General features: G+C 41.7%; 1 protein-coding gene across 2 annotated transcripts in view; it reads left to right on the top strand.

Annotated features, from left to right (window-relative positions):
- LOC144048811 (transmembrane protein 132B) overlaps nucleotides 1-25,134 on the top strand; it is a 126,714-nt gene that overhangs the window by 77,707 nt on the left and 23,873 nt on the right. For both annotated transcript variants that reach the window (XM_077561191.1, XM_077561192.1), the window contains exon 5: nucleotides 22,288-22,474. In XM_077561191.1, the coding sequence (XP_077417317.1) occupies nucleotides 22,288-22,474 (187 nt within the window). The remainder of the gene's footprint in view (nucleotides 1-22,287; nucleotides 22,475-25,134) is intronic.

Genomic DNA, 25,134 nt, shown 5'->3' on the forward strand with positions numbered 1-25,134 from the left:
CATGTGCCAATGATCAAAACCTCCTTTCAGTCGATGCTTGGAATTTCTAACAATTTACTGCAAATGTTCACGTCTACAAATAGCAGCCATGTTTAAATCATTTACTTCAATAAATGCCTCTCCCCAAATATATCAAGGTGTACTCATAATAAACCTTCTTAACTCTTAAACTCTTCTGCTTAAGTCTATTTCATCATTCACACACAACAGCCGTCTTCCCGAGGGATTCCTCTCTCCAAATATCCAAATGTACTCTATTATTAACGTTTCAATTTTCTACTTTGAAAAAAAATAAAAATAAATGCCTCTCTCCAAGTATCAAAACCTAATAATGGGAAGCAGGTAACGAGTTGTACCGCGTCACACAGTCACATGACTGATGCAGTAGTTAATGAAACGAATTCAAGATCCTTGTTGTAATTTTAGGCATGCATTTGTGCGCATAATAAACGCCTCCTTCAATAAGGCGCCTTCATTCAAATCGATATTTTGTACATTTGGCAACATTTCCGGGTGCATTGTCCGCTTTAGCAAATGAAATCCTGGTCAGCCTGGAAATATATGAATGAAATATGAATATACAAGATATTTCCCTCGTTCCTCATACAGACAAAAAGCCTCTCCTCAATTAACAAATTCGATTGGGGTCAACGACTTCCACTTTGAAATACAACAAATTATTGATCTGAACGAAAGTATGCAAAATGTGACGCAAGTCGTCTACTGTACGCTCGCATGTGGATTCAAACTATCAAAATAAATGCCTCCCTCAAATATCAACGTATCACGACAAGGAAACAAACTGGTCAATTCGATGTGCCGATAAGGTCCGAGAATAAAATGCAACTCAAATGAGTCTCTACCCTCACAGGCATTTAAACTATTCATCTAAACGCCTCCCTCAAATATCAAAATCTTATGACAAGGAAACAAACTCGGAAATTAGCGTTGCCTTTAACTGCGGTGAAAGAAACTGAAGAATCGAATAAAATCGTACTCAGGCGGTCTCGACCCTCGCATATGCGTTTTTAATGTAAGCGTCTCCCTCAAATATCAAAACCGTGAGAAATGAAAGCGGTTATGCTTTAACTGGATAACATTAGTAAGAATAAAATGATACTCAAATAATCTTTACTCTCATTTGTACTTTTGTGCAAATTCAAATAAATGCCTCTGACAAATATCGAAATGTGACTGCAAGCAAAGATTGAAAGGGGTCATCAGTTGCGCCTTTGACCTTTGACCACATTGATCTCAACCCAGAATAAAAGAAAATGCAAATGTCTACCCTGGTGTTCATTGGGACGATGAAAACCAACGCCTCCCTCAAACAAATTCCCTCTTGTTTTCCCGTAGCACTTTTTGCTCATCCTTCTTTTGTGCCCCCCCCCCCCCCACCTCGGCTTCTCCGGCTTTCTCGCCGGCGAAGTCCCGCAAGTGCTGTTTAATTGATTCTTTTCATCGCGTTAATCAAAAAGCCGAGCGCTGCCGTCCTTGAGTGGCGAGCGAGCGCCTCGACATGCATGAACGGCGGCAAACAAGCCAGCCGGCTTCTCCCGGGACGGCGGCCGCCTAAAAGGCTCAAAAGGGGGAAAACGCCGGTAAAAAGAGCGGAAAAACAAAGTTGCGGCGCTCGGCTGGAGGGCGGCGAGAGGGCGGCGATGGCGGCCGGCGCGACAATTCCGATTTTCCAGCGCAAGACGGCATGTCATGCACGATCGCTGACTGTGTTTGTCGTCACACTTACAGAAATGTTTCTGTTTCACAGGAAGAAAAAACTGATCGGTCGAAGTCGTAACGGCAGCCGCATATCATGCACATTCGCACAACTGAGATTTGCATTGCTTTGTTTTATTTGTTTTTGACTTTCAAAGTCTTGTGAGGCGTAACAGTCGACTGAGATTTTTGTTTTTTTTAAACCAATCTTACATTTGATGGCAGTTTGATTTTCAGTCAAAAAAAGCTCAGTTTGTTTCACGTCTGATCGTTTCATTTCTTACTAATCTCCCGAATTGAGTGAAGCACGGCAGCATATCATGTACTAGCGTGACTGCCGTATTTCATTTCAATGACAACAAAGTGTATCCATCCCATTTTTTGCAACATGTCTTGCACAATCACATTGCATCGACACGCATATCATGCACGGTCTCAATGAAACATGTTTCTCTGATTGTTCCTGCAGCAACAAATTATGATTTGATCCACTACAGCAGTGCTGGTTTACGTAGAAGCATAACATGCACTTTCACTTGTCCCGGTTTGTTAGCAGATTTGTCCAAATTTTGGGCATGATGTCGATTTTTGTCTCTCCGCTGTTGATCTGCACATGACAACAAGCAGCATATCATGTACTCTCTTGACTGCCTCAGATGAAATCTGAAGTGCAAAAAAACAAAAAAACAAAAAAACAAACGGAGGCATAGCAGCATATCATGCACAATCACCTCATTTTGTGTACACTGTTGTTTAGATGAGCTTGCCATGGCTGCAAGCAGCATATCATGCGCGATCATAAATGTATTTCTTTAATCATTTTTGTAGCACCCAAGTAGGATTTGCTCTACTAGAGCAGTACTGGGTGGCATTTTTGCGATATCACCGGATATTGCCTCAGTTTTTCAGTGCAGCATGTCATGCACTGTCTTGACTAAAACAAATGTATATCTATTTTTATTCTAATTATTTTTATGATTATTTCAGTGACACTGGCATTATTAGAGGTTTAGCAAGCAGCAGCATATCATGCACGCTCACCGGCATATTATCAGCCAATTTGTAAGCATTTTGGGTCTGTTTTTGGTCTTCCTGAGGAGAGTGGCAGCATTTCATGCACTTTCTTGACGACAGCCGCTTATTTCTTTGCTTACAAAAGCCCGCCCCGTGCAACTGTCACTTGTTGGTGGCTGGCGTCAGTAAAATGTGGCGTTGGAGGCTGTCGACAACACCTGCGCTCATGTCTGATTCTCCTCCCGTCTCCTGGTCGACGCCCCCACCCCCCCCCCCCTCCCGGGACGTCATCCCTCCATTTCCATTTCATTTCTTGCTGTTTATACGCCGTCTCTCTCATTATCTATTTGCATCTCCGCTTGGCTCTCCTAACAAGCCGCTTCCTGTGTGTCTGTCTGCCGCATCTGTTGATTACCTAATTACCTCACAAAAGCACACACACACACACACACGCGCAACAAGATGGATGAGGCTTCATTACATATCTACTGTTTGCAGTCAGTAGCCTGCTATGATGTGCCATCGTTTTAATATCTATTTTATGCCAAGCGAAAAAATAATTCTCTCATGAGATCTGCCAAAGGCTCTTTAAAGGTCTCCTTAACTCCCGTTTGGTCGTCGTCACACTTTTGCTAACCGGAATACAAAGAAAAAGGGCCGGGTTTAAAGAATCGAATCATCAATATTGAATCGATTGTTCTTTTCGAGTCCAATATTGATTCATGGTTTTATGAATCGATATTGGACTCCCCCCAATAAATTCTTAAGAAAATAGAATTTTAAAGGCCAGTTTTCTTGAAATTTACTGTTCAAACCAATTTAAAAGTATTTTCTTAAATTTATGAAAGATCTGACTTATAGCACTTTAAGATAATTCAGAGTATTTTAAGTTTATATTTACAATTATTAAATTAGAATTAGGAAACTATTTTCATCTCATCCTTGCTGATGTCAACACCGAAGTGATTGTAACACACGTTACTTTCATTAAAAAACTAAATCAACCAGTTACTGCAAAATTTACATTGGAACTTAATATTTGGAGATTTTTTTTATCATGTCTTTGACATTTAAAAATAATTGATGTTCCATAAATAACCTCGGATTCGGATTGAAATGAAGTGAATCAAATTGAATCGGGAAACTCAAAATCGAATCGAACGGCACTCTTGTGAATCGAAATCAAATCGATTGAGGAAATTAGAATCAATACTTGCAGCCCTAATGTCACTTTTTTACATTTCTCCATCACAAAGTGTATTTTTTCCCTCCAATGTTGTTTTATTTTCATGTCTTCCCTGTTTGCCATCACTTGTTGTTTTGTGACGCCAAAAAAGCTCAAGCAAAAATGATCCGTGTTGTAAAGTTTGTACTTTATGCTGTTTGTTCTTCCGCGCTCTTAAAACAAGCTCATTGTGGCTTTTAGCATCTTTTCTTTGAGCAGCTTTAAGGTGTCATAAAATTGATCTGGGAGCCTCGCGTGTAAAAAAAAAATTGGCAAAAGCATCCAGCTGCGGATTCCACGTGACGTTGGCTGACGACGCGTAAAATCCAGCTTTTTTTTTTTTTTAAGTCTTGTGTAAGGTGAGGCAAGGAGGCTCATCGCGTGCGTGTGCGTGTGTGTGTGTGGGTGCGTTGATGTGGGTCGCCCATTAAACACGCTGACTGATGTGTCCCATTTTAGCCTTTTGGACCGCTATTGACTTTTTTTTTAAAAGCGGGCGCGGCGCGAACCGCCGGTGATTAACGGCGTGATTATGTGTGCCAGGATGCCCATTAGCTTACACGCACGCACACACGGGCGGCGCTTTGCATGCGTGTGTGTTGACAGCCAAAACGCTCCCGAGACTAATTATCCGTCAGGTGTGTCATCTTGCGTTTATTTGGGCCGCTGGGGCGCTAACAAGCGTTTCCGCTGCCTTCCGTTTTTCCTTTCTTTTCCCCCCCCTTTCTGTGTTTTGCCATCTGTCTGCCGTCTTTTGGTGTGGCGACGGCGTCGGATGAGCGCGTGCGAGCGCGTGTGTGCGTGCGTGCGAGCGAGCGCGTGCTGGCTGAGGGTGGCCAAGTTGCAAAGAGGTGTCGCGGCGCATTGCGATGAGGAGGGACAGAGGTGGTGTTTTGTTTGCGGCAAACAAAGAGGCCGAGGGCGGCGCGAGGAACATGAATAAGCAACAAGTTCCGCGTCAAGCGCCTTCCTCGTCAACGTTTGATTTAGTCGCCACGAGCCGCGCGTGGCCTGGCTTGTTGCTAGGCGACCGCGTCACCTGACAAACTCGCGTGTGAGCGTCATTTTATTCTCTTCTGCTTCTTTTCTTGACGTCTATTGTTTCCAATAGGTTTTTTTTGGTCAAATTTTTTTTTTTAATCACATTTTAATATTTTTTTCTTCACTTCAACATTATTATTATAGTTTGTATTTTAATTGTAAATGTCTATTTTTTTTTTTACAGCCATTACAATCTCCTCATTTGAAAACCCGACCGAAAAGTAACGTCACAGACATCCGAGTAGTATTTCTCGTAAATTTTTCTTGTAAATTTTTCTTGTAAATTTTTCTCGTAAATTTGCCACTTTATTAAAGTGGCACATTTGCAAGTTTTTTTTCTCTGAATATTGCCCCCACCTTCTAATAAATATATTTATACCTGGCCATAATACGCCATCGTATGAAGATTTTGTAATACATTTTACATATAAATTTTAAATTTTATACATCGTAGAGTCTATTTTTTTTCAGCCATTACAATCTCCTTATTTGAAAACCCGACCGAAAAGTAACGTCACAGACATCCGAGTAGTATTTCTCGTAAATTTTTCTTGTAAATTTTTCTTGTAAATTTTTCTCGTAAATTTGCCACTTTATTAAAGTGGCAAATTTACATGTTTTTGGTGGCACATTTGCAAGTTTTTTTCTCTCTGAATATTGCCCCCACCTTCTAATAAATATATTTATACCTGGCCATAATACGCCATCGTATGAGGATTTTGTAAGACATTTTACATATAAATTTTAAATTTTATACATCGTAGAATCTATTTCAGTTTAGTCTTTTCTATTTTTTAAAATACATTTTGCATTCATTATTATTATATATTACTGTTATAGTTTTTGCATAATTTTTTGGGATACATTTGTAGATTACTTTGAATTATTTTCATATATATATGTCTTAACTATTTTTTTTAAAATAGATTTTGTTTGTATTGCAATATTTTTGGTACCTTTCCAAATAATTGTGTTCACAGACGACCCTCGTGTTGTGCTCTGGGAACACAAAGCATTTCCTGCTCCCACTTGTTTGTTTGACGCGCGCATCCATCAAACTTCACGCGCTCCATTGATTTTGCTTGCGCGCAAATGTTTACGTGAGAGCAACCAGATGTGCAATGCAAGTATCTTAACAACGAGGTCATTTATTGTTAACCCTCCGGTGTCCACATCGCTTCCGTGTCACAACACAGTGCGTGTGTGTGCGTGCGTGTGCGTGTGTGGGCACGCGACCCACGAGATGCGCTGGTGCACAGATGTGCGCACGTACATGCATCATTTTGCAAAGACGAGCCATCGACGTAGCCGAGATGTCAGGCGAAGTTCTGACCTGATGAAATGGACTTATTAGAGATTCGTGTTTGATGGCGAGGCGTCAAACTTCGCCGCCATTTCCCGCCCAGCTCAATTGATGGAAAATCCTATTCCTCACAATTAAGCTTCGACCATCTGTCGAGTGTGCTTGGTTAAATTTGGTCAGAATTGGAGAAAATCTACAGGAGGCATTCACCTGGAAATGGACAAATTGACTCTAAATTGGCCTCTACAAAACAAAATTGTGTTTTTTCAGGCTCTTAGAAAACCTTTCAAGGAGCACTTTGGAAATGACCCGAAAATGGTTTTCAACCAAAATAGCAAAATGTTGTTGTTTTTCCAGGCATGGTTTCTAGTCATGTTTATGTCTACTAAATTTCACATTGTAAGTGAAATGGGATTCAATTTTCAAGAAATCTGAATTTGTCATTCTGGACCCCTAAAATGGTGTCTTTTAGTTTACTGAGACTTTTTTTCTTGCTCTATTCATTGCAAAGCAAAATGGGCTTTAGGGGCTGAATCGATTATTTAAAAAAACATTTTTTTTTATACAATTTTATCCTTGTAGGACGCCTGAAAATAAAGCTAAAATGCTCATTTCAAAATGTCCTGGCTTTTCAAGAAGGCGTCATAAGACATTTTTTGTTTTTGGCTCTACTTGTAATTTTGACATGCCTACAAAATTCTACATTGCTAAATAAATGGGCTAAAGCGGTTCCATTTTCAAAAGCACCGGCCACGGCCCCTTCACACCAAAATGGCGGACTTTTTGTACCTTTTCAGGTACGTCTCTTTGAGACTTTTTGGTCCGTCTATTTGCAACGGACATGCCTACCACATTTCATGTTGCTAAGTGACTCTGGCTTCCGGGCTGAATTTCCCCCCAAAATGCAAAGACAATTTTTGTACCCTAGTGTAATTTAAGGTCTTACTGTAGCCGCCTCCCCCCACCCCCCTCCGCCCCTCCTCTCCCCCTTGATGACATTGTGTGTGTGAAGGCCCATTAAAATGTATGACCGGTGCTAGCTCGCCGCCAGTCAGAGCGGGGCCAAAACGCGAGACCCCAAGGCTCAACGTCGCTTACGCTCTGATTAGCAAATTAGCATGTCCCGACAAATGGCCGGGGACATTAGCATGGGAGCTAACGGAAGAAGGCCATCGAGCGGGGGCCACTTGGCGACATTTTGTGCCGCCTCATCGTAAATCAATGCGATGCTAAGCGTTGCTAAGTGGCTGCTAATGTGCTTTTAGGGAGGCGCCCCCCCCCCCCAGGTCAGACAGGAAGCAGGTCACGGGTGCGTGGGGGGGGTGCAACAACACTGGGGATGACCTTCGCATTTGACGTGATGCTCCACTTTTCACTTTGTGTCTTCTAAACTGTGTTGTCGATGCACGCACGCACTTTATGGTGCGTCAGTGAAACTTTTATGATGTGTGATTTGAATTAGCATCTTGACATGCCTCCACATGAAGCTTTTATTGGTTTTAAATGGCTACAATTTGATTATTATTTTTTGACTATATGTGTGGGAGGGGAGGGGGTGTGCCAACCTGCCAACCCTTCACCGAGGAGATGATAGCGGTGCGCGACTAATCTGATTGTTTTCACGAAATATCAAGTCCTGAAAATGTACTCAAGCGAGCGCACCTCCGGGCGAGGAAGTGAAACTCTAATGTGGCGTTTTGGTTGATTTCATCTTTACATGAATCAAAGTGATGGTAAAAACATTTAGTTTTTCACCAAATTAAAAGGTTTCTGGCTAAAAAAGATTTTTTTTTACGGTGCATTTGCCGGTTAGGGGGTGCGCCAAACTGTGGGGCAGCAGGTGCATCCCTTGCAATTTCTCCAAAACTCATTTATTTGACCTTTTCTACTCATTTTCTCTTGCCGTCATCCCACTTTGGCTTCCCGCCGACATTCATTTCTCATCACCGACTAATAGCCTGCGTGTGTGTGCGTGTGTGTATTTTTATTTCATTCCAAGCTAAAACATATTGAGCCCCCCCCCCCCCCCCAATGAGTCAGATGGCACACAGTTGATTTTCTTGGTAATGTGTCTTTAAACAATTTTTTTTCTAAAAATGAAAGTAGTCTAATCTTTGTGAGTTGTCAAAATTCAATGAGAGTGATTAGTGCGCCAATGTTCCCTTTGGTTGGTGATTGCTGGCGGTGTCATTCCGACTTTCTGGGAACGCAGACGAGCCAGGATGCACGGACGTTACGTAAGAATTAGCCTGGACTCACCTGGCGTGACATCAAAAATAAGTTGTACAATTAAACTAAATAGAAAGAACATGTTCCAGAAGTTAACCTGACGGCCATCGATATTTACTTATTTCTCTAAAATGCAACCACTTTGTCAACACGTGGTCAGCCAAACAGCAGGGGGCGAACAAGTGCTTACTGCCTGAGTGAGATGCTAGCAGATTCATTCAGTTAGCCCTTGCTAATGTTTTTTTTTCTTCTTATCATTTATTCGAATCCATTCATTTTAAAGTGCAAAAGAATGATGAATAAATATGAATAATCATCGATAAATCAGTGATTAGAATTTTGGCCATAAGTGCCTTACTCTCAATTTAACAAAAGTTTACGTTGTCTATTCAAAACAACCGCATGCATTTGCCGTAATCTGCTAGCATAACGCTAACACGTAATGCGGAACGCTTAGGCGGGCTTACGGACAGTAAAAGTTATCATGCTTTAGGCAACAGATATTTGAAAAGTCGTTCAAAGTCCCGTTTACGGCGTCCGTTGTGATGTTCCATGCTGTGTGTGTGTCTGTGTTAGACTGCCCCCAGGTGGCCAAAGTGCACACACCACAAGGAGCAGCATGATGCCCGTTGAAATGAAGCAGAAAATATAGCAATAACTGCACAAATTCTTCACATTATTTTAAATTCTCATTATATAAGTTTTTTTTTATTTTATTTAAATAAAGTACACTTGTAGAGACTTGAGATTATAAACGTTCAAAAAACTGCAACATGTACGAGCTGTGCCTGCGGCTGCTTGTATGCTGTGCTCGTAAACACCTTTAAAAACAAACAACAAGAAAAAGATGTCCGTGTCCGCTGGTTTCCCGCCAGCTTCCTTCTGGCGTCGTTTCTTATCTCGGATTCCCGTCACTTGTGTGGAATGACCCCAGCGCAAATCACAATTCCAGTCTTGTTGTAGAAAACATCCCGGCGGGCCGCGGCGGGCAGTATTAAAAGCCCGTTTACGGTCTCGGCTGGCCCTCGTAAACGGATGTACGGTAAAGTTTTATGGACATGCGGCGGGCACGCGTTCATTAGCCGCCGGGATTCTTTGCATTTAAAGACTGGGAAAAGAATGTCTTGTTGTTGAAGGGCGACTCCTTCCTGTAAGACTTCAACCAGGGAAGCGCAAACGAGGAATGTTGACACATGCGGCGGCGGCGGCGGATCGACAACAACGGGGCAAATGGCGGGACATCACGGCGGAGGAATGTAACGTTTATGACCTCAGCGAAGGAAGGACGCAAAAGCGAGATCACTCAAATCAATATTTGACAAGATTGAGATGAAAGTCACGTTAGCATTTTAAGTATTTGACCATTTTGAATCATCAACAAACTTTGTTACCATTTGACAAATACACGTTTTTTGTCATCTTTTGCATCGCGAAGCTAAAGTTTTGCCCTCAAACCGACTTGGACTTTCTTGTTCTCTTTTTGCTTCTTTTTGGCTCTTTGTGGTCGGAATCCTCTCGCCACGCGCCCTCGATTGCCGTGATTGACGGGGTCACTGGCGCTTCACACGGCGACCGCTCCACTTACCATTTGACATGAGCGCTTCTTGAGGGGCTTTACGGGGGAATGTCGGGGCGTGTTCCCAGCTCGCCGTGTTTCCTCCCAAGCTCCCTGAGCCGGGCATTAGCATCAAGGTAGCAAACTCCGCCTCCCTCTTTGCTGTCAAGCGGCGGGCGAACGAGCGATCGAGGCAGGCAGCGCCGAGCCTGCTGGGACTTGGACTTGATTTATTTATCTTTTTAACGGTGCGGCCGGCCAGCCGGGCGGTCGTCGTGGCTGACAGGCCGGTCTTGATACCTGGCCTGATTCAGTCACTCCGGCCCAGCGCGGCGCTCTGCGCGGCGCTCTGCGCTATTAGTGGCTAAATATACGCCGGGCCAAGTCCCGGCGCTTCTAAGGTTGCTACGCAGGCGAGGAAACTTGAATGTTATAAACATCAAAAGCACCCCGAAAGACCAAAATTATGTACCTTGACTTACAAGCGTCCCGACTTACAAGTTTTTAGTTTCACATTCTGTCGATATATTACAGAAGCGTCGTACTGTCGATGTCGAGTAAACATGAGTGGTGCAACGGATCGCAAAAGTCAGGTTCGAATCGGATCACGGATTTGAATCACGGATTGGATCGTTTTTTGGGATCAAGAAAAAGAAAAAAGATAAATAGTACTTTGTTTTCGTTTATTTTGTAAAACCCTTTTCCCCATTAAATAACAATCAATAAAAAAAGTCTAATATAGCCGATTTAGTGTCTTCATTTGTCTTGTAAAACGTTTTTTTCCCCATTAAATTAAAAGGGGAAAAAATCCATTCAAAATGTCAAATTTAGCCGTCACAACTTTAAGTGCAATATGAGGCAGAAAGATTCTTATTTTATCCATGTGGAAAATAACGAACTGTTGATGGCTTCCAGTTGTGCTCCTAAAACGGCTATTTTTGACATTTTGAGTTGAATGTTTTTCTTTTTTAATGGGCAAAAGTGTTTTATAAAATAAATGAAGACAAAGTTCTATTTATTTTTTGTTTATTTATTTGTTAACTCTTTGACTGCCAAAATTCTATTGTTGATTACTGAAAAACGGAATAAGGTAGAAACAAACTTTTTTTTCTGATGAAAGATGAGAGTCCAATCTTTCATTTGGTAGTATGTGTGTTTCCATAGTCCAAACACAACATTTTCTGTGGACCTTGAAAAACCAGTCAAAAATGCTTAAATCGGCTGGCACCCTTTTCTGAAAACGTCTGGCAGTCAAAGAGTTAATAATGAAAAGACCTCAAAGGGCAATTTAATGCACATTCCCTTCTTTTAAACATGGCGAGTGAATTACAAAGTAGTCTTTGTCCAAGAATTCAAGGCGGCTGTCAAACCGATTTGTAACCTGCAGCCGGGCACTTGTTGGCAATGCTAACCGCTAGCTGCTAGCCACTTGCGTCACGTACTTCTGCCGTATCATGCAATGACGGCGTCATTAAATCGCGTTTTCTTAGCATCCTAAATTAGTTTGGGATGACGCTGTGTTGATGTTGGACGCAACTTTAAAGTCAATCAAAGCTACGATAAAGAACTCCCGGACGTCGAAAAGTGAAGTCAAGCTCGCCGTCGCGCAACGACTTCAACTTCCAAATAAAAGTCCACGAAGGCTGTTTGCATTGTCGTCAATGTATCATTTGGTCAAATTGATTTCGAAGCGAGCCTTCGCGTCGACGTTTACGTGGCGTACGTTTCAGCTTCCCTGACGTGTCGGAATTTTCTTTTCTTTTCTTTTTTTCTTTCCCGTAACCACAACCCGCGGATCATGCGCAATCCGAACAATCGGTCCTGGTCGGAACCGATCACGGATCGATGATGATCCGTTGCATCACAAGTAAACATTGATCCGGGATATATCGTAAAGTTGGGACAAACGCGTCCTACCTAAGAAAGTCAAATTTATATAAAAAATCTGCACATGCATCAAAACTGATCACGCTTAAAAAGTTAAAGTAGGAATTGCATATAAGCACGTATATATGTAGCGTATAATGCTGTCCTTTCGTTTCTTTTTGAAGGGTGCCTTAAAAGCTGTTCGTTGCTCCCTCGAGAAGCTCCTAATTGTCTCCCGTGGATGCTCGTCTTCACATCTTTAGCATATTTGAATTATATTTTAATAATGTGCTGCCGTTGACTCTTTTGTGTGCAAAGCGCTTCTTGGCTAACTGCTGTTTTTCACTCTATTTGTTGTGATAAATGACTGTTAGATGTAATTTCCCCAGGATCGTATCTCTCTCTCAGGGAAGCGCGCGCGCACGCACGTACGCGCACGCACGCACACACACGAAACACACCATAATTAGACTGCCTGATTAATAATTCATTATTACCTTCTTTTTTTGACGCCTTTGGAATCATTCTGTGTGTGGGGGTAGAAAAAAATACTGAAAGTGATTTTTTCCCCCCCCAAGCATATATCCAATAGTAAACTAGTGTCAAAAGTAAAGTGAAAAACTCAAATAATTGATTATGCTGGTGAGACGAATTTACAATTTTGTAGGTGTTCATCCTGGTGAAAATCAACATTTGCTGGGTTGGTCGGCTCAAAATTCAAGGAAATTTAGCGTCCCAAGCCAGTTTCACTTAGCAACATAAAAACGTCGCAAGAGGCAATACGGAAAAAGAAAAAAAAACAATTGGACATTTTGGTATTAGTTTGAAGGAGTTGTTTGTTTTGTTTGAAAATTTTGATTTAGGAGAATAAATATTTGGTAGACGTGTGTCATAAGGAGTAAACTAACAAAAAAAGTCGTGCTCGAGTCGATAAAGGAAGTCTGCCATTTTGATTTGAAGCAAATGTGAACATCATGCGTAGACCAACAACAAAGTTTCAAGTGGTTGTGCCTTAAAGGACACAGGAAGTCAGCCATTTTGGATTTAAGTGGACATTTTGGGTCCAATTTGGCCATTTGCGGGGCCGTTGGAATTCTTTGAAAATCCCGCCCCCAATCCTAGATTCATTCAGGACATGTCCATCCTGAGTAATCCAACAAAAAAAGTCACAAGAGTCTGTGCCTGAAAAGCCCCAGGAAGTCAGCCATTTTGGGTCCAGTTTGGCCATTTGCAGGGCCGTTGGAATTCTTTGAAAATCCCGCCCCCAATTCTAGATTCGGAAGCACAAGATTTGGTCGACATGTCCGTCCTGAGTAATCCAACAAAAAAAGTCTCAAGAGTCTGTGCCTGAAAAGCCACCAGGAAGTCAGCCATTTTGGGTCCAGTTTGGCCATTTGCAGGGGTTGTTTGAATTCTTTGAAAATCCCGCCCCCAATGCCAGTTTGATTCAGGAGCACAAGATTTGGTCGACATGTCAATCATGAGTAATCCAACAAAAAAAGTCACAAGAGTCTGTGCCTGAAAAGCCACCAGGAAGTCAGCCATTTTGGGTCCAGTTTGGCCATTTGCAGGGCCGTTGGAATTCTTTGAAAATCCCGCCCCCAATGCCAGTTTGATTCAGGAGCACAAGATTTGGTCGACATGTCAATCATGAGTAATCCAACAAAAAAGTCTCAAGAAGCTATTCACAAGATGGCGGCCTTTTTGGTTCGAAGCAGACGTTCTGGGATGAGTTTGTCCATTTCCGGGGCTACCATTTGAACCCTCGTCCTGAGCCTCCAATTTGATTTAAACTCAACTTGTATATAATAATAGTCAGTGTAGCTATCCGTGACAGTGCCGGTGCTGGAGGACATTGCTGATAATAAAAAATATACATTTATAGGGAATGGTAGGTAAGTAAATGTGTTCCCAGCAGCAAGGCCAACAAAAAATGATAAAAATGAAATGGAATCATCTGAGAACAAGCGCAGCAGTAAAAAGCTGCTTCTCATCTCACCGTAATGACCTTTTCCCCGCTCGCAGGTGTCGCCGTCGCCGTCGCCGCCGTCGTGTGTGTCCTGGAAAGAACACGTTGATAAAGACGGCAAAACAACAAAAAAAAAAGGGCCTGGAAAGCGTCTTCTTGTTTTGTTGTTTTTTTTTTTTCCAGACGGCAGCCGTGAATGTGTGACGCTCACTCAAAAATAGATTTCAACAAAAAAATGAGAGACGAGAACGGGGTGGAGTGGAAAGACAGCTCGCACAACTTTTGGATTTGTTTACAACTTTTGAACACAAAACTAGCCTGTCATGCAAAGTCTACCGGGGAAAAAAATGTTTCCGTGAGAAATGGTCGTTACGGCCATTTGGTGTAAGCTTTTTGTTCCTTTTCACGCGAGCCTCAGCCATGATGCTTTTAGCTCCAAGCTATTTGTCAGCGTGCGCTCTGGGAAAATATTCAGTCATGTAGTAGATTTAATGCCAGGGACTTTCGACTTCCGCAAGTCACACAGCGACGCTGTTTGCATCAAATAGGGCCCCGTCCCAATACTCGCACTTGCACCTTTGTGCCCCCCAGGCGACATTCCGCGCACTTCCGCCGAAAGGGGTGTGTCGTGTCCACGTCACTTTCGCCGGAAGTGCGTGGACACGACACGAACAACTCTTTGACTGCCAAAAACGTTAAATAACGTTTAGTAAAATCCTATGGAGGAGTGCCAAAGACGTTAAAAGACGTTTGTTTCAAAACAGAGGTGAAACTAACCATTTTCTATTGTTGATTACTGAAAAACCGAATAAGGTAGAAACAAACTTTTTTTTTCTGATGAAAGATGAGAGTCCAATCTTTCATTTGGTAGTATGTGTGTTTCCATAGTCCAAACACATAATTTTCCGTGGACCTTGAAAGATCAGTCAAAAGATCAGTCAAAATGCTTAAATCGGCTGGCACCCACGGCATCCCTTTTCTGAAAACGTCTGGCAGTCAAAGAGTTAACCGGAAACAGCGAGGGGGTGGGGGACTTTTTAAAAACAATATTCTGGAAATGACATATAACACATAACTTTTTCATTAAACAAAAATTGAGGAAGGAAGAAAAAAATATATTTTCAACAAAGCATCAAACTTTTCTTCATGACCGTTTTTGAAACAATAAAGCATGGTTTTCGAGAAAATATCTGATATTGTAAAAAATATATATATTTTTACATTTTTGCCTGGATATAAAAAAAAAGTTCATTTTATTTTCCAAAAAAGTTGAATTAATCATCTTTATTTGGATCAATTCCAACTAATTAGAAAAATGTATGCTTAACGCTACTCCCCCCCCCCCCCCCCCCATAATGCCACGTTGGAACGACTTTCCCAACTCGCTTGAACGTGCTAGCCCAGTCCAAAATGTGGACGGTTCCACACTTGCGTACATTCTGACGCTATCGTCGCAAAAACATGACTTAGCAACGCGCATCGTGCAACGCAGTTTGCTCACCAAATACGCTTGCTTTGCTTCCTTTTGAAGCGCCTGCGCTCTCCTTGGGACTTTTCCTCTTTGCCGGCACTGCAACTTGTCTGTGGTGGCACAAATATGCTGCAAATCCACATTAGCATCCCCCAGCACACACACACACACGCACGCGCACGCACACACACAGGTAAACTGTAGCGCCCCCTTTCAGCTCGTCTCAGTGCGTGTAATCAGATATTGATTTAATGCGCCACTCGCTGTGACATCCATCTCTGCTTTTCCTCCATCTTCTCTGATGCCTCCCTGCTTTTATGATATGACGCGCACGCGCACGCACACGCACGCACGCACACACAAACACGCAGAGCGTGAGATATGGGCTTCTGGTCGGGACAAAAAATGGGATTTCTTTCTTTAATTTATTTGAACAAAGGCCGTTTCTCCTGGAAGGAAAATGCTTGTCTATTGAAGGCGCGCGGGGATGCGGGCCATCGCGCCGCCGGGCTGCGGTGTCATATCCGCCCGGCGCCGCTGCTTTTGACCCTCGTTCCAAAGGTCGCGTGTGGAAATAGGCTCGCCGAAGCGTGTTTGGGACGGCACATTGCAAATTTTATTCTGTAGGGAATTAATGTAGCATCAAGACTGCCTCCATGTACAGTGCAACGCCACAAATCCGCATTACGTTTTATTTCATTTGAAAAAAATTGCATGAAAAAGGCTCAAGGGGAAAAAAAAGTTTAAAACGTTTTTTTTTTTTTTTTATTTAAAAGGTCTTGTAAAAAAAATATATATTTTTTTAAGATCCCCCCCAAAAAAAGACATTTCCTCTTTCACGACAAAGACTTATTTTATTTTATTTTAAAACAAGGCTTGGTTTCTTATTTTTAAAGTCAAAATATGTTAGGGAATTCTTTTCAACAAAATACAGTTTAAAAAAATATTGAAGATAATTCTTAATTTTTGTTCCCAAAAATGCAATTTACCCCCCTCATGAGGACAACAATTCTGAGAATAAAATAATTGTAGTGGAGGTCAAATAGTTCAGATTTTCTTGGAAATAGATCTTTTTTTCTTTTCTTTTTTTTTTTTACTTTTTGCAAAATGTAATTCAAATAGATTCTTTCGAGAAAAAGTCTTAAAAAAAGTCAAAAATGTTTCCAGAACAAAACTTAACACGTAAACCCGTGCATGTTTTTTTTAACGCGTCCTCCATTTCCTTTCATTGTTTGTCTGCCATTTTTTTCCTCCGACATTTTCATCTTAGCTCTGCCGGCACCCCGTCGCGCCTGCGAAAGCTTTCGGCTGCATTTAAAGAAAAAATAAAGAATTTAAAAAAAAAAAAACCCGCAGTGGGAGATGTTTGATGCATGCGCACGCACACGGCGGCGTCCCCCTAAAAGCATTTACATGTTGCATGTCGGGGGGCTGCGCGCGTGTTCATGTGTGATTGAGTGAGGGGGTGCTTGTACATGGGGGGGGGGGGGGGGGATGCAAGGAGACAACGCGTGCGTGCGTTTGGGGGTCTCTGCGGGGCGGGGGGGGCGCGCATGTCGTAGCATGTCTGATGTGCAATAAGTGCATGCGCGGATGCTGAGTAGGACATTAGTTGGCCTCCCGCGACTACGTTGACTCGCTCGTCCTCGTCGCAAAAGAAGAAGAAGAAGAAGCAGCGAGCGGAGGCCGGCAAACACAACAAAGGCGACACAACACACGTTGCAAACCAGTGCAATTGCGAGCCATTTGTTTCTTTTCTTTTTTTAGATAGTTTATTAATACAATGGGTCATTTAGGTCAAAATAACCCCTTTTTTTTGGGGGGGGGGGGGGGTTGTTAATTTGGTAATCTTACTGATTCGACATGTCATCATCATTGCCCTCTCTCTTTTTTTTTATCTTGTCCTTTTTTTTGTAAGTTTATTTTACAATTCATTCTTCAGTTAGTTTGTTGTTGACTTTGTTAGTTGGGTAGGTAGTTATAGTTGTTTGACAAGTTAGCTAAGTGATTAATTTGGTAAATTGGTTGGTTAGTAGATTAGTTAATTGGGGTATACATAGGTATGTAGGTGTCTCTTCAGTCAGTTGCATGGCTAGTTGTTTGGCAGGTAGCTAGGTAGGTAGCCAAGTCGGTAGGTGGCTAGCTGCTTTATATATGAGTTGGTTGGTAGGTAGGTTGATAGTTATGTGATTAGCTAGTTGGTCAATGAGATAGGTAATCATGTAGTTAGCTGACTAGATGCTTAGTACATTAGTTGGTTAGGAGTTTAGTTGGCAGGAATAGGTAAGGTAGGGATGTAGGCAGGCAGGCAGCCAGTTGGTTAGTTGCTTAGCTAGTGGATGAGCAGTTCTTGCTAGGTTGGTAGGTGGGTGGCAAACAGGTTAGTAGCCAATATTAATTGCTTAGTAGGTCAGTACATGCTAGATTGATAGTAGGTAATTTGTTATTCAACTCGTTGACAAGGTAGGTGATTAATATGTTAGTTGATTAATGGGGTAGTTGATTGGTTAGGTTGGTAAGTAGTTGGGTGCCAAATTGCTTAGCACATTACTTGGTTAGTAGGTTTGTATATTATTTAGTAGATAATTAGGTCGGTCAGTAGCCTGTTAGTAAATGAGTTGACTAGTTAGGCTGATCAGTAGCAAGGTAAGTCATGAGCGAGTTGCTTAGTCGTTTTGCTCTACTCAGTGATGTTCTAGTGTGTGTGCGTGTGTCAGCATGTGTGTGTGTCCTTCATTTTCTGCAAGATCATTCCCCCGAGTCCACGTCCACATTGTCCTTCATGTCCGAGCTGACAGACAGCTTAGGAACCCCCCCCCCCCCCCACACACACACACACACACACACCCTTACACTCATACACAGTGTAATAATGTACTGTATGCATGTATATGTTTCCCATCCACGTTGGCTTGATTTCCTGCGACATTCCGCCACGTATGAAGCGACCCAACACAACACGACGTCAGCCATTCTGTTGTTACAGGATGCACAACTTTGTATGTGAGTCCTTCCACTCTGACACGCTTGTGTTAGCGCAAACTGACAGGAGGCCCGGCGTGGCTGCAACCAGCTGTGTCGCGCGCACACGCTCAAACGCACACACACACGTACACACATACACACACGCTGTTGTGTGGCAGTGTTGTCAACTTGTGGTCCCGCTTGATGTCGTTTTACCTTCTTGTCTTTTTCTTGTCACCAACACACTTCTGACAGCCCCGGTGTGTGCGCGCGCGCGTGCATGTGTGTGTGACAGGTAGATGGACGGGCCCTTGGTTCGAACTCCTGCTAGCCCAAGGCTACCCAGTGTGCATATGAGCTTGTGTGTGTGTGTCGGCCCTTTTGTAGTGATTCTTGTAGTTTTATTTGCGTGCCACATCATTTTTAATCATCTGTTAATATTTCATTTTCAAATTTTGTGTTTCAAGTTTTATTTTTCTGAAATCTTTTTCTCTTTATTGCTTTCTTTTTACATTTGTCGGATTGCTATTTCATTTTTTATTTGTCTCTTTTTTGTTTCCATTCTTCTTGTTCATATTTGACTATTTATTGGTACTTTGATCTATTTACAATTCTCAATTTGCCGTTTGTTTTCTGTATTTATTTGCCAAATGTTGCATAAATATGTAGTTTTATTTTATTTTTTTTGTATTGTATTACAATAACAATAAATATAATTGTAATTTTTGTACTAATTAAATGCTCATAAATTGGGAGGGAGTGCATTTAATTTATAGTTTTATTGTTGTTTGTTTTTTAATAGCTAGCATTATCCTCTGAGAGTCCATTTTGTGAGTTTTTAATCATCGGGATGCTTTTCTGAGTCATTAAACAAGTGATGGAAATGCTGAAAAACTATTAACATGAACATTTTCTAAATGCCACCAGCCCCTTTGCTCATTACGATGACAATATATTAAAAAACATTTTATTTGTGACATTAAAGTGAATATTTCTGCCATCTGATCATCTGGGAGGAAAGTCCTAATCATCAAGGCAAATTGCCTCCATCAATGTGAGCCGTAATCATCTTCCAAAAATATAAATTTGTGCTAATGGAGCATATGCCTTTGCTGTTATGTCGGAATGTGAAGTTTCTGCGTGCTAAACAAATGTATATATTCTGCCTCGTTTGTTATTATGGAGATGGGAAGGTAAATTAAAGGCATCAAAAAGGTATTAAAATGTAAATTGTCATCCGCTGTCGGAGCTTTCAATCACAAATTATCATAACTCGTGGACACAAACGCCAATCATTTTCGGTTCTGAATAATAAGCTTAGAATTTTTTTTCTTCTTGTGTAGATAACAATGCTAGGCTAACCACTGAGTGCTAGATGTGCATGCTATGCCGGACCGTGTGCTAACAATTGTACGCCGCTAACAGTTGTGAGCACGCAGGCTCGTACGCTGTTGTTGGCATAGCATTGATCGTAACGTTGCAGGCGTGCAGTGCACACGCACCCGAGCATTGCCTGCAATCGATTACTTAGATTTTGTTGTAGCACTGTTAGCTCGCGGTCTAGTACACAGACGTTAGCGTAGCATACTTTGTCACGCGGTCCAGTAAACAATACATTTAGCTTCCAAACCAGATGACAGTAATCTCTCATGTAATGACATTCTATTGGTCGACTATTTCCTCGCTAAAGCTTAGCCTCTATGCTAAACATTGACGGTATCACTTTAAGGTACTGGCAGCTAATGACTTTTGACTTTGGTGCACAGTATTTTGTTGCAGATTGTTTAATAAAGCAATAGAAAGAGCACACACCTCCACATCGCTTGTTATGGATTATGTATTTTTTCTAACTAGGCTATATTTCGTTATCCAACAACATTTACTTTACTAAAGACGTGCAGTTGAATACAGTACAAACACAATCTGTGACACAATGAGTCCGCAATAAGTGAAGTGAAATATAGCGAGGGACAACTGTACTATACAATTGGTGCTGATTGTATGCCCACCTGTGAGCTAGCAATGCTATGCTAACAACTGAGTACGAGACTCCGTTTCTCATAACATTTTATGCAACTGCGAGGTAACGATGCTATGCTAACAGCTGTGTATGAAGCTGTGTTTCCTTGAAGAAATGGTTTTGTTCTTTTGCAAAAGTGTTGTTTTGTAGACACGGCTAACACTTGGATGCAGCTGTCAGCGTGGACTCATTCCTTTTTCACTCCAGCGATTACACACACCGACCCCCCCCCCCCCCACCAGATGCACGTTTAACACTCTGGCTCTCTGTTTTCTTATGTGTGGAAATGACAGGGACAGATATCAGCCATCTTCCTTTGTTTTTTTATATTTAACTATAAATGTATTATTCTTTTGATCATTTGTCATATAATTTCCTTCTTTCATTTGAGTGCAGTAATTTTCTTCGTATAGTCGAGACAAAATGCATGGATTAAAAAAAAATGTTTTGTTAAACTGTTATATATATATATATTTTTTTAAATATATGTATTTTTAAGTAATTTAATTCAAAATAATTTGTAATTGTGTAATATAATTTTCTTTATTATGCAGAGCTTTTTAAAAAAAAATTGTTTATTACTATTAGAATACATAATTATCTATTGGTGCAATCAATATGCTATTCTGACTTATTTTATAATCGGGCCTAAATGAATGCACCTTACGGCATCAAATATTTAATCATTTTTTTATTTTTTGTGTATAATACTTTTGGATCATTTTCATCCATCCATCCTCTTAATCGCATTTAATTCATAAAAATATTCACTAATGTTACACATTTCCTTATATTTAGGCATCGTGTCTAAAAATCTAGCCAATAATGGGATATACTTTTTAAAATTTGTCTTACGGTACATCATTTTTTTTTTTTTTTAAATGAAAGTATGATAAGGATATATGTCGGTTGTGTCGTTTTGGCGGCAGGAACGGCGTCTCGTAGTGCAGTCATTTCTATCTATGGCATGGATTTTAGCTGATAATAATAAGGCGTAAAGTGACAGTTAAAGCGGAACGTTTCAATCCCGCTTGTTTTGTGCTATCGATGTAACAATAAAGGCTGTGATTACGCTCGTGAAGCCGTTAAAATGTGCCGTTAAGTTATTGGACTCCTACTCCTGCCATGTACACACACACACACACACACACACTATATGGATATCCAGCTGTGTTATCATCAATGTTCTTGTCACTTTATGAATAAGTTGAGTTGACTTGAGGCGGCGGAGCACTGAGGCACAGCTGCGAGAACAAATCAATGAAAGAGTTTACTGTCTTTATTTTCCTCCTTAGATTTAATGACTCAAGAAGAAAAAAAGTGGAGGAAAGTGTTTGCAAGATGTCTAAAAAGTGTTTTTTAAAAAAAAAGGGAAAAGATGTCACTTGTCTGTCAGAAGACCTGAGATTGACAGGACTGTACCATTTTTCATGCTTTCAATGAGACAAAGTGAAAAGACATATTGTAGAACGTTGCAATTGTGTTTGTACCTTTAACTGTTTGTTTGTTAGTTTTGATGTTAGCTAACAGGCTACTTCCTGGATCTGAAGGTGTCTTAGTGTTTGTTTGTTCATATGTTTGTTAGTAGGCTACTTCCTGGTTGTTGGGATTTTTTTATGTTTCTTTTTTAAATTTATTATTCATTTTTCTTAATTCTTGGACAGGATTAACGATATGAACCTCATGATACAATAATTATGGCGATGAGTCTTAAACGTAGGTGGCCAAAACATGCCTAATTCAAATTAAACGGCACTAATAAACTAGCCACTAGAGGGTGCTGGAAGTAATGAGTATGGAGACATGAAGACGACAATATTGTGGCAGCATTAATATCGCGATTTTGCCGTTACCAGGCAGCTTCCAGGTTGTTGCTAATTGCTAATCGGACTCATACCATTTTCCATCCTCCAGGCTGGAGAGTCCGTCTTATGAGGTGATGCAGTTGGACTTTGAGGTGGACAACGTGATCACCTTGGCCCCCACCCAAACCTTCCACTGGAGCACGGAGTACGCGTCGGGGTCGCCGGCCTCAGCCGAGAGGGTTTCGCACCTCTACGTCAGCAACGCCGACGTCCAGGGCATCGTCCCACTCGCGCAGGTGAAATCGTTCTCATCCCATCTTCGCTCTACCTTTCTCTTCCTTTTCTTCTTCCTCTATCGCTAGTTCATCCCCTTCTTCCTCGTTATCTGGCAACAGCATTTCAATAAATGACAAGATGTGACGTTTGTAATCGTAACAAATGAATCGTTACGTTCTCATGAATTAAAACAGACATTTGCCGTCTGCCCGAAGCCCAAATTGTTACGGAGAGCTACAAAAAAAAAAAAAAAAAATGGCGCATCCAGCTGCTCCAGATGCTTTTGAAAGCTCTCTGGCTTCCATTAGCGGCGAGCTAATCTGGTCTGATAGCCGCTCCTTCAGAAAGCAAAGCCCTGGTGAGAAAAGCCAATTTGGCGTGGTTGGGCATCTGCCTTCGCCGCACACCAGACAAACAAAAACACGACTGCCGTCTGCACTCCGAAACAATCAGGGACATCGATCGCATTTTTTGCTGCTATTTATTCATTTATGTAATTCTTTTTTGAAAGTTATTGTTTAAATGTGAATACCAAAATGTGATCGCGCTTCAAATGACAATTGAAGTACATTCGTACATCATCATCGTGTTCATCACGGCACTCGTCCATCCGTCCAACCGTCCGTCCAAACGTCCGACCGTCCTCCCATCCTCGTTCATCATTCATGACTTTTTTATGTCATTAAAAAAAAATCATCCATCTATAGCTGAATATGCTAAACATTCATCATTTTCTTTGATATCAATTTGCTGGCGTGCCGGGCAGTTGGTTTGCCAATTTGCATGTCGGTCGCTTGATGGATTTATTGCTAAGTCTGCCTGTCACGGCTCCGTCTGCGTGACGCTGAATTTGTTGTCTGTCTTTTGGTCAAGGCAAGGCCACTTTATTTATAAAGCACATTTCATAAATAAGGCCATCAATGAGAGCAAATGGAGTGATGTGCTCGGATCTGTTCGTTCTGGTCAGAACAAAAGAGCTTGTTTGAGGGAGGCTTCAATCTGGAGAGGTTTTTCAGCTGGTAAAAAAAAAACGATTTCAGTCTGTTGGTCCGCCTCATTTTGTCCATCTGTCTCTTGACCGTGCTGTCGGTCCGTCTGATCCGTCAGTAGGGTTGTCTGCCGATCTGCAGGTCAGTCAGTAAGACTGTTGCTCGCTCGGTCTGTTGCTGGGTGTGTCGGCCTCGCCGTCAGTTGACCAGTCTGTCCGTCGGTCTCATCTTTCCACCGTATGTGTTCCATTTTGGGTTTTTGACGTCATTTCCCCACAGGAAATAGATCACCAAAATAAGAATAGCCTATTGGAAATCTTCTGGAAAAGCAATGGTCTCTCTCAGTGACTGAAGCTAAAACAAGATAAAGAGCTGCCCACTTGTTAGGAGGGGGGGCTGGGGGGGGGGGGGGGGGTGTCATGGCAGGGGGGCTATGCTACATCAAAGCCAAGGGAGGTCAGGAAAGGATGTGCTGATGTTTCAGCGCATAAATTGGATCAGTAATAATGTTGTGTGATGTCTGTGACCGCCGCCATTACGCGTCCTCGCTCGCTCCCTGCCGCTAAAAGTAAAAGCCCAAGCGTCCCACAGGGTCTGAGGGGGAAGGAATAAATGCTGTTCTTGTCGGCCATCTTTTATTTATTCAACGTCATCCGGTGCTTGTTCGTGCTTCTTTGCTGTGCTTCAAACAAAAGTGCCCTCGCAAAAGCTGGAGTCTAATTTTGCTCTTAATATACGGCTCGCAAAAAGTTTGTGAAATTGGGCTTTTGCCTGGAATTTACAACGTCCTGAATGACAAAAAAGGAGCGCTGCTTCATTAGCTTCTTGCACGAGCCGCCCACTGGCACGAGCCGCTACGTGTTAGTCACTTGTGAGCAAAAAGTCGTTTTGACATTTTACGAGAGATCCGTGGTTGACTTCATGCTAGAATTATGCCAACATTTCTTTGCCCATGAAAGTTTTGTATGGGCATTTATCCAACTTTTTGTCAGCAAAACGCTTTGATTCAGATGTTTGTTATTTAGCATTTAGCAAAAATATATATATATATTACAACGTAGAAATGACCAACGTTTTGTGAAATGACTTTGTATTCTGCACCGGGTGCAGTGAAATTGAGACGTAGCACAGAACGTAGCGGTAAAATGTAGACCACAACATTATTATTGTTTTTACGCTAGCTACAACAAAGAGCTTGTACTCGGATTTCCATTTGACTCCCTAACCCGAACCCTTGTTGTTAGCCGCAATACATGACCATTTACATGGGATACTTGACTTCTACGTGAGCCTCTTATGCTAGCCGCTAGCTAATTTCAGTATGCTTGTTTTCTCATCTTTTTTTTTTCCGTCTTTGTGTCCGTTTGCTACCTGTCACTGACCCTTTACCAATGAATCCACATGGGCGACTACGTGGGTCAAATACGCTTGCTCACGTTCATTTCCATAGCCAGCGTATATGTCCACCGCCAATTAGTCCTGGAGAAGAAGAAGTAGTGTGGAGTGTTAACCGAGTGGGTGATGTTCGCTAGTGACCGAGGATCAAACATTTGGGAAACATTTGTCCCGCTTTGGATTTATTTATCAAATGAGACATGACATTTCTGACCTGCCGGGTGGACTCACCAGTCTTAGATAAGCTGAGTTCACAAAAAGAGGGTTAATACCACGCAGTTAACGTTAGTAACTAG

The sequence above is a fragment of the Vanacampus margaritifer genome, chromosome 3 (genome assembly GCF_051991255.1).
Source record: "Vanacampus margaritifer isolate UIUO_Vmar chromosome 3, RoL_Vmar_1.0, whole genome shotgun sequence".
Taxonomy (NCBI): domain Eukaryota; kingdom Metazoa; phylum Chordata; class Actinopteri; order Syngnathiformes; family Syngnathidae; genus Vanacampus; species Vanacampus margaritifer.